Raw genomic sequence first — 9,241 nt, 5'->3', positions numbered from 1 at the left:
TCCCCACTTCAAGTTCCCTTGTCACAGAAATAAGCAGGATAAAGAGATTTAAGAAACCGCTTTTATTTCATCCAAAGTTAAAATGAATGTCTCTTGCATCAATAGAGTTGGACTGCGTTTACTTTGACTTGAGAAGCTCCTCCAGGACCTGTGAGAGAGACAAAGTTGTTTAAAACAAATGCTGGGCCCATGAAACTAATTGAAGAGATGATTCTGACTTTTTATTATGCCACGGAAAGGGTGAACTCTGATAGATTGGGCAGGTGGATGGTGGGCTGGCCGATGCATTTGGACTGGCCCTCTGGTTGGTCTTGTGATCAGAGGTACAGTTTGAAGTGCTGTAGTGGGCTTGGGACCTGGAAGACCTAGACAGATTTAGAAACAGGCAGTGACGAAGATCAGTATGGACAGTAGTCCAGGGAATCCTCAACAGTACCTGCAGTGGGCCGAATAGTATGGATGATGCTGCCATAGCCAGCCTCGTCAGACTCAAACTTGTATGCTGAAAATAGACGATGGAGTCCAGCCACAGGATACGTACACTGTACCATCACCCTGCAACACGAAAGGACAGCTTCAGTCCTGTGCCACAAGAGAAAAGCTGAGAAAGAAATACAAAAAACCAACCCTGTACCTGTCAGTAGTGTTGTCAGATGTAGTCTTTGAACTGGTAAACTTTTTGGTGTAGAGGATCTCATTGTGGTATGAGACAGTTTCTTTTTCAAGCTGAAAAAGGAGTTACAACTCATTAAAACCAAGTGGCGTGGTTTCCCCCCACCCCATTTATAACCACAGCTACCTTGACAATGGAGCCACAGCTGTTGAGTGGAACAGAGAAGAGGCCCCATGTGCCATCGGTCTCTTTTGGCCCACAATATTTGTCCCTGAGGCTGGTTCTTGTAGAGATCCCGTTAGGTGGGATAACGTGAGTCAAGTCAGCCACCACAGTCATCTTCCCATCAGTTGAGCACACTGGGGGGGATTAAAATTTTTTAAAAAGATGACCACTTGGAAGACCCAGTCCACCACAAGAGAAATGACTGTTCTTACTGATCATTTCAGTCGCTGAGAAGGGACAAGTCTTGATAGTGGAACTCTGGACCTCTGAGGTTTCACGATCTCTCACAAGGATCTCAAACGTACCAAAAAATCCCCTCAGCGTAATGTCCTGCAAAGCACCCTTAGTCAGCCATCTTTATCTTAAACTTGTTATCCAAGTCATCGGCCTCATCTCACCTTGTACTTGTAGCCATGAGTAAAGAGCGGAACCTCAAGCTGCAGACTCCGGCTATCATTGGTCATGATATAACCGTGCCGAGAGGCCAGGTCTGATGTCAGGGGTTCTGAGCCGACGCTGACGTACCACAGGTCGTCAAAAGGCCGATATTCCACACTGAAGATGATCCCAGACTCCATACAAACAGCATCAAAGACTGGAGGAGCTGCCAAATAGAAGTAATTGGGCAAAATGTATGCAATGAGCAGAAAAACCAAGTCTAAAGATTAGAGACTCACAGACATCCGTTAATGCCACGACAGATGTAGAGTAGTAATATGGTTCATTTTCTGGCAGAACTGTCAGCGTGTAGTTGATGTCCAACAAATGCTGCATTGTGGCATCCTTCTTGGAGAACTAGGAGAAAGACCACTCATTACTGACCCGGTCAGTCAGAGCTACAAGTCATATTCTATCTCCAACCAAGATTTACCTGCTGTGTGACAACAGGGTCGTCAAATGGCACCTTCAGGATGAAGCCATGGGTGTTGTTGGGTTGAAGGACTTTTGACATTTCAAGTGTGCTTACATTTACAAATGGCACTGCAAATTCTTGTCCATTCAACAGAACCGCAACCAACTCTACATCTACAGGGATATCCCCAAGGTAAACGGTGAACACGCGCTCCTCAAAAACTGTTTGGTTCTCAGCAAAAATTGGACGTGGCAGGAGTGGAGTGGCCAGTGTTCGGTGATGGCGAATTCTGGTCTGCATGTTATCCTCTGCCAAGATTTGCTCCAAGTAGAGATGAAAGACGTAGTATTCAAAGAGGTCTCCAGTCACAAAGCTCTACAAAAAAAAGAAGAGTTTTAGATTCAGCCCTTTAGACTGATGAAGTTTCTGCTAGTATGGTAATGGACCACAAATCTGACCTTCCTGTGTCCACCCTCTGCATTATAGGGAATGCCGATCTGGATAGTTTTATTGTGCTTCACTAAAATGTAGCCTTTGTCCTCTGCAACTGCCAGAGGAAAGAGTTCAGGACTGAGTCCAAGTCTGACATGCTCACTGTCAAGACCAGGATAAAGCACCTCAGGTGTCTCCAAAACCACATAGCCATTTTCATCATAGGATCCTTTATCTGTAGGAGCACAATAAGTTATTTAGTGCAAGGGATGCAGAAGAGAAAAAAAGCCAAGTCTGCAATACTGACTGATGGAGCAGGCAGCCACCAGGTCAACCATGAGGACAACCCAGCTTTGTCTGGAGAACAGAGTTGCATGGATCACCTCTACTGGCACCCCATTCACCTGGAGAGAGAGACTCATCAGAAACTGCTTTACAATACAGACATACTGGTGCATATTAGGAGGGTTACCATAGTGCTGAATGAGTCAGGTTGTCCATACGGCGTACGAAAGACAAGCCTTCCATCTGTCAGGTCAAACACGTAACCCTGTTCACGAGCCTCAGTGAGGTTGATTGGTGGCAACTGCTCTTGGTCTCTCTGGAACATGACTTGCCAGTCAGATGTGGTGGAGCCATGTGCCTGGAGAGAGAGTTTTATTTTTGAGACAACTGACAAACTGGGATCTGAAGTTGTTCTTGCTGAAACCTACAGATTTTAGATCATTCCAATCATCTTTCCTGGTGCCAGATGGACAGGTGACTTCACTCTTCACGGACACCTGCAGGAGGGAGAAGTTTAGCCATCTTAAAGTGAAGTCATCCATTTACCAAGCCATGACCTAAGCTTACCTCCATGTATCTGGCCTCACAGGTAACCTCTCTGGGAGACCAGGCAAGGGTGAGAGAACAGGTCTTGTTCAGAGCATAGGCAAACTCCTGGCCCATATGAGTCACAAGCAGGTTGAAGTTGAATGTAAAGACTTCATCATCCTAAGAGATGGAGTTAGCATGTGTCATTTTTAAGAAGTTGCAGAAGAGGGATGTTAGATTTAGTTTCACAGGTATAGCTTTTAACTTACCCTGTTGTCAGTATGACAGCTGAAGTAAGAGGCTCGGAGCTCCACGTGGCCCGGTAAGGGATGTACACTGATACTGTAGCCACACTTTGCTCCATAATCCTTAGTGATGGGATATGCACCTGTTTGGTCTGCAGTGAATAGAACATGTTAGAGAGCATTTCTCAAAGTCTGCAGTTACATCCTTTTACTCCATGTCCAAATTAAACTAACTTCCTTGACAGTGGCTGCAACATGGCAACAGTGATAATTAGATCATTAGGTAGGGTACATAAAAACCTAGTACTTAAATGTTATGACCCTCCATGTAGTGACAATGCAATACATAACCAAAAACTGTGCTGGGCTTACCAACGGCCTCAAAACGCAGATCATCCCCAGCAAAAGAGAGGTCAACAGCTATCATGAAGTAACGCTCATGACACTCCATGTCAAGTACTCCTAAGTGAACAAATAGGAGTAAGTGAAGATGGGGTCAACGCTGTATTATTTATTGTAGAACAAACATGGAGTAGTTACCATTGGGGACGTCACCACATTTTCCAGTTGAACATAAAGAGAGAATTAAGGCCACACTGTAACACAATATGCACATCACATTTAGAGGAAAAACAGCTACATTAATGGCAGCTAAAAACTTGTCAGCAAGGTGCCTTACCTAAGGTAAAACCTTACAGCCATAGCCATTGATGTGATGGCAGTGTCTAAAGCTAGCCTGCCTGCTAGCAAACTACACCTGCTAACCAACACAAGTTACAGTATACCACTTGGATGATATATCCTGGCCAAACCAAAGTACTATACCACCACCACCCCCACATCTGCTTTTATAAGTGATACCCATGAAGTGTCAAGTACTGTAACTGTGGTCTCAACAGCTGCATCTGATTTGATTACTAATGAGCTCCACCTGTAGGTGTATCACCTGAAGCCCTCTGATTGGTCAGTGAAGATCTGGTTCTATAAAAGCTGGTGTAGCAAGTGTCACCATATGGTGTCAGTGTATTAGGAGTATACCCAACAAGTGGTTGACATTAGCTTGTGTTGGTTAGCAGGTGTAGTTTGCTAGCAGCTAGGCTAGCTTTAGACTCTGCCTACACATCAACAGCTATGGCTTTTGGATTGTACCTCAGGTAAGATGCTTGGAGAGTCAAATGTAGTCATACAGATACTGGTGCCTCCATGTGACTCAAATCTTTGTTTTGCAGCGTGGCACTACTTCTGTCAGTATTGGCAGCCTTTAAATGTGATCATCTTCCTGATGGTAAGAATTAAAATGACTGCAAACACCATCAGTCACTAGAACCCTTACAGATCTGACCACTCCCTTAATTTCAGGTGTTGTTCACATGGAGTGTCATGATCGTTTCTTCATGATAGCTGGTGATCTCTTATTCACTGGGGACGACCCTCGTTTTGAGGCTGTCGGTGAGTCCTGCAGATTCCTCACTAGTACAATAGTGCTAGGTGATCCTAAAGTGTGGTGGAGGAGCACAATCCTACAAAATCCCCTGATGTAGCCGATGTTGACTCAACTGGATTTCAAAAGTCACGACAGTGCTCTTGTGTTCCTGCATCATCTTATCTGGCAGAACTTAAATTGGTTGCATACAAAGCATGCATAAATCAATGCGTGTGACTCTTCTAGATGAAACAGGCATATACCCAATCACTACACGGTATGCAGCGGAATGTGGTTACAGCATCTCTGTTCTTGGTCAACCAAGCCGTGTGGAGCTTCGAGCTTCTTACTTCAGCTGTCATACTGACAACAAAGTATGTATACATGCAATAAAATTCTCCAGCCACAAATCACTGCAGCATATTCCTTTTTTTTTTATTAAAGTAAAATTCCTCTTTCAGGATGATGATGTGTTCACATTCAACTTCAACCTTCTTGTGACAAATAAAGAAACTGAGGTGTCATACAGTCTGAACAAGACCTGTTCACCCACTCTCCCCTGGTCTCCCAGAGAGGTTACATGTGAAGTCAACTACATGGAGGTATGACTGGATGCATCTAGACATTTAAATTGTCAGATGATTGCTAAGTCCAATTTCATCGTAGGTGTCAGTCAGGAGTGATGTGGCTTGTCCAACAGGAACGAGGAAGGATGACTGGGATGCTGTTGTCAGAACTGTACGTCTGACCTTGTTTCCTGAGAAATGTTAGACTTGGAGCTCATGAATAATGTGTGTGTGTGTGTTACTAATTGACTGTCATCTAGGTGTACAATGAAGCTACTGCTGACTGGCAGGTGATGTTCCAGCTAGAGGAGCATGAGCTGATGCCCATGAACCTCTCTAAAGCTCGTGAACAGGGTTACGTGTTTGACCTGACAGATGGAAGGCTTGTCTTTCGTACGCCGTATGGACAACCTGACTCATTCAGCACTATGGTAACCCCTAATTTGCTCCAGTATGTCTGTCTTGTAAAGCAGTTTCTGATGAGTCTCTCTCTCCAGGTGAATGGGGTGCCAGTAGAGGTGGTCCATGCAACTCTGTTCTCCAGACAAAGCTGGGTTGTCCTCTTGGTTGACCTGGTGGCTGCCTGCTCCATGTGTTAGTATCTCCAATTTGTAAGTGTCTTCCCTCACAACAAAGCTTGACCCCGCAATGTAATGTCATAGATGATGGCGAGTACGATGAAGACGGGTACATTATGTGGGAGACTCCTGAAATGCTGCACCCGCTGGCCTCTGGTCTACGCAGCACACAGGTCAACATCGGTGCCAATGGTGAACTTTTTGAGCCACCAATTGCAGAGGAAAGAGGCTACATTATAGAGAAGCACAACAACACAGTCCGCGTCAGCATCCCCTACAACACTGAGGGTGGCTACAGAAAGGTTGTCAGACTGATCATGAGCTTTATTCTAATGTACTAGTTTACCTAATGGCTACAATTTAATACACTTCTACCTGCATTTTTTTTTCCCCCTGAAATTATTCCCAGAGCCTTGTGATGTCTCATGATCTCTACGAATTCTACGCCTTTCATCTCTACTTGGAGCAAATCTCTATGGATGAGCATCATATAGACACTAGACTGCGCTTTCACAGGACACTGACAACACCTCTGCTGCTGTTCCCTATATTTGCTGAAAATAGTAAGTTCTTATAATGAGCTACATTGCCAGGTTCATGTACAGCCATGTGACCCTCACTGCTTGTCATTTCAGAAACTGTTGTTGAGGAACGCATGTTCACAATTTACCTTGGAAACATCCCTGAAGATGTGATGTTGGCGGCTGTTCGGCTTAATGGACAAGAAGTTGCTCTTTTTACAAATTCAAGTTCGTCTGCCATTTCAAAAGTCCTTCAACCCAACAACACCCATGGCTTCATCCTGAAGGTGCCATTTGACGACCCTGTCGTCACACAGCAGGTAAGTCTTGGTTGGAGATAGAATATGACTTGTAGCTCTGACTGACCGGGTCAGTAATGAGTGGTCTTTCTCCTAGTTCTCCAAGAAGGATGCCACGATGCAGCATTTGTTGGACATCAACTACACGCTGACAGTTCTGCCAGAAAATGAACCATATTACTACTCTACATCTGTCGTGGCATTAACGGATGTCTGTGAGTCTCTAATCTTTAGACTTGGGCAAAATGTATGCAATGAGCAGAAAAACCAATTACTTCTATTTGGCAGCTCCTCCAGTCTTTGATGCTGTTTGTATGGAGTCTGGGATCATCTTCAGTGTGGAATATCGGCCTTTTGACGACCTGTGGTACGTCAGCGTCGGCTCAGAACCCCTGACATCAGACCTGGCCTCTCGGCACGGTTATATCGTGACCAATGATAGCCGGAGTCTGCAGCTTGAGGTTCCGCTCTTTACTCATGGCTACAAGTACAAGGTGAGACAAGGCAGAGGACATGATCTCAATATCAAGATAAAGATGACTAAGGGGTGTTTTTTGCAGGACATTACCCTGAAGGGATTTTCTGGATCATTTGAGATCCTTGTGCGAGACCGCGAAACCTCAGAGGTCCAGAGTTCCACTATTAAGACTTGTCTGTTCACTACTGCTGAAGTCATTGGTAAGGACAGTTGTCACTGTCATACAAGATGGAGTCTTTCATGTGGTTGATTTTAATATATATACTTTAGTGTGTTCTCCTGATGGGAGGATGACTGTGGTGGCAGACTTGTCTCTGGCCATCCCACCTGGAGGGACCACTGCCAGAGCTCATCTCGTAGACAAATACTGTCAACCAAAAGAGGTTGATGGCACCAGGGCGCTCTTCTCTGTTCCACTCAATAGCTGTGGTGCCAAAGTCAAGGTAGCTTTGCAACTCAAAAGCAATACTTTTGGCAGCATGAATGTGCCTAATGTTGTTTTCTGTGTGCAGCTTTGGAAGGAGTATGTAACTTACGAAAATGAGATTTTCTTCAGCCGCAAGTTTGGTTCTACAAAAAATCCAACAGTTTCCAGCAATGTTGATAGGTGTGTATCTCAAACCCTGAATTGTACTACTTCACTCATCCCGTGATGGCTAACCTAGTACTTTGTTGCAGGTTGACGATGCAGTGTACCTATCCTTTGGCTGGACTTCACCGTCTCTTCTCAGTGTACAGGTTTGAATCTGACACTCCTGGTGTTGGCCGCATCCTGCACTCAACTCGCCCCACTGAAGGTAGGTGGGTTTAATGGTCCAACTGTATAGAACTGATTACATCACAACTGACAATCTCTCTGGTCATTTTCCTAGGTCTAGAGTCTCCTACCACTGAGCCCACTACAGTGCTACAGACTCCTGTGTCCAAGAGACACTTAAGCCCAGTTTCCATGCGCCGTGCTTACTATGGTCCTGCTCAGCACATCAAAGTCTCCAGCTTTCTGAAGAAACTGTCAAGAAAAAGTCAGTGCCTGGGTCAATGTAGAACCTGGTCCAGCTTATAGGGGTTAAACATTTTTGCTCTCTTGACAGGTGCAGGAGGCTCCTTGCAATCCAAAGTAAAAACTGCTTAGAAGAATGTGACTGAATTTTTAATTGCAATAAACTTTGTATGAGATCCTCAACTGCCATTTGGTGTCGTGCCAATGTAAACCACTTGTGCAAGGCTTGTTTGAAAAGTTACCAGATCTGGAAACTCTGAACATTGTTTTTGACACATTGCTGAAGGTCCAACAGGTCTTCTCTGCTAAGTGGTACAAAAACAACAAAGTCATTACTGGCAGTATTAATTTCAGAAATGGCTTGCAGGGTATAAGCACTTCAGGGATGCTGGGCCTGTGCAAAAGCCTTGGTGTACTAACATTCAACGCACCCATCCCAGATCATACTTTCCAGTTGGAAATCTCTTCAGCAGTGTAATTGAACAAGATTACCTGGTACAGAAATGTTAACCCATTGAGGACTGATCATACTCACAATGAGATCAGTCTGATCCAACTTGTGGATTTTGTCGAGACAATTAGTGTCTCAGTTGCGTGTATGAACTCCCTATGACATTCAGGTATGCTCTCAATGAGACAACAGATGGTCTCTGGGGGATCACCTCCCAGACTTGGATCAGTCAGCTTCTGGACTGTCTATGGTGTGATGAGGCTGCAATGATACATGTCCCAGAGGTGCTCAGTTGGATTCAGGACTGGGTAACAGTTGACCCAGTCAATGCTGTGGTCATTGGTCACTGCTGACACACTCCAGTAGCCACATGAAGTGGGGAATTGTCATGCACCAGAATAAACCCAGGGCCCACTGCACCAGCATTTAGTCTGACAATGGGTCTGAGGGTCTCATCCCAGTACCCAACAGCAGTCAGGGTACCTCTGGCTAGCACATGGAGGTTTGTGTGTCCCTCCAAGAATATGCCGCCCCTGACCAAACTGCTCATGCTGGAGGACGCTACAGGCAGCAGTACATTCTCCACAGCATCTCCAGACTTCCTCACCACTGTCACAAGCTTGAGGTCATTGCCCTCCTACAGCCTCTCCACCTCTCCTCCAGCATACTGGCCTGTCTCCTGGTATTTCCTTCAGGCTCGTGACACTGTGCTGGGAGACAAAGTGAACCTCTGGCCATAGTGCA

The 9,241-nt window shown here is 45.2% G+C and overlaps 2 protein-coding genes across 4 annotated transcripts; one reads left to right on the top strand and one right to left on the bottom strand.

Annotated features, from left to right (window-relative positions):
* Positions 1 to 43: 43 nt before the first annotated feature.
* LOC147238561 (uncharacterized) lies at positions 44 to 4,020 on the bottom strand. Of its 2 annotated transcripts, none has more exons than XM_086196855.1 (18): positions 3,861 to 4,020; positions 3,722 to 3,777; positions 3,554 to 3,643; positions 3,206 to 3,333; positions 2,976 to 3,116; positions 2,837 to 2,905; positions 2,596 to 2,766; positions 2,431 to 2,527; positions 2,150 to 2,358; positions 1,710 to 2,066; positions 1,516 to 1,633; positions 1,237 to 1,442; positions 1,051 to 1,168; positions 800 to 972; positions 635 to 726; positions 437 to 555; positions 219 to 365; positions 44 to 148 (listed from the first exon to the last, which is right to left on the bottom strand). In XM_086196855.1, the coding sequence occupies exons 1-18, from the start codon at positions 3,887 to 3,889 to the stop codon at positions 99 to 101; spliced, it is 2,370 nt and encodes a 789-aa protein (XP_086052981.1). In that variant the 5' UTR covers positions 3,890 to 4,020; the 3' UTR covers positions 44 to 98. The 2 variants fall into 2 exon arrangements, with proteins under 2 accessions (XP_086052981.1, XP_086052982.1); XM_086196856.1 differs by having other exon boundaries at positions 219 to 356.
* A 157-nt stretch (positions 4,021 to 4,177) lies between these two features.
* Positions 4,178 to 8,229, top strand: LOC147238560 (uncharacterized). Of its 2 annotated transcripts, XM_086196853.1 has the most exons (19): positions 4,178 to 4,335; positions 4,411 to 4,466; positions 4,541 to 4,630; positions 4,851 to 4,978; positions 5,066 to 5,206; positions 5,271 to 5,342; positions 5,431 to 5,601; positions 5,668 to 5,764; positions 5,833 to 6,050; positions 6,158 to 6,311; positions 6,384 to 6,589; positions 6,666 to 6,783; positions 6,857 to 7,062; positions 7,129 to 7,246; positions 7,317 to 7,489; positions 7,559 to 7,653; positions 7,725 to 7,843; positions 7,919 to 8,068; positions 8,138 to 8,229. In XM_086196853.1, the coding sequence occupies exons 1-19, from the start codon at positions 4,313 to 4,315 to the stop codon at positions 8,176 to 8,178; spliced, it is 2,376 nt and encodes a 791-aa protein (XP_086052979.1). In that variant the 5' UTR covers positions 4,178 to 4,312; the 3' UTR covers positions 8,179 to 8,229. The 2 variants fall into 2 exon arrangements, with proteins under 2 accessions (XP_086052979.1, XP_086052980.1); XM_086196854.1 differs by lacking the exon at positions 5,271 to 5,342 and having other exon boundaries at positions 7,919 to 8,229.
* The last annotated feature ends 1,012 nt before the right edge of the window (positions 8,230 to 9,241 follow it).

The sequence above is a fragment of the Aulostomus chinensis genome, chromosome 24, assembly GCF_037954235.1.
Source record: "Aulostomus chinensis isolate RoL2024-O1b breed Wild chromosome 24, RoL_Achi_v1.0, whole genome shotgun sequence".
Taxonomy (NCBI): Eukaryota; Metazoa; Chordata; class Actinopteri; order Syngnathiformes; family Aulostomidae; genus Aulostomus; species Aulostomus chinensis.
This window is presented reverse-complemented; position numbering and strand designations above follow the sequence as displayed.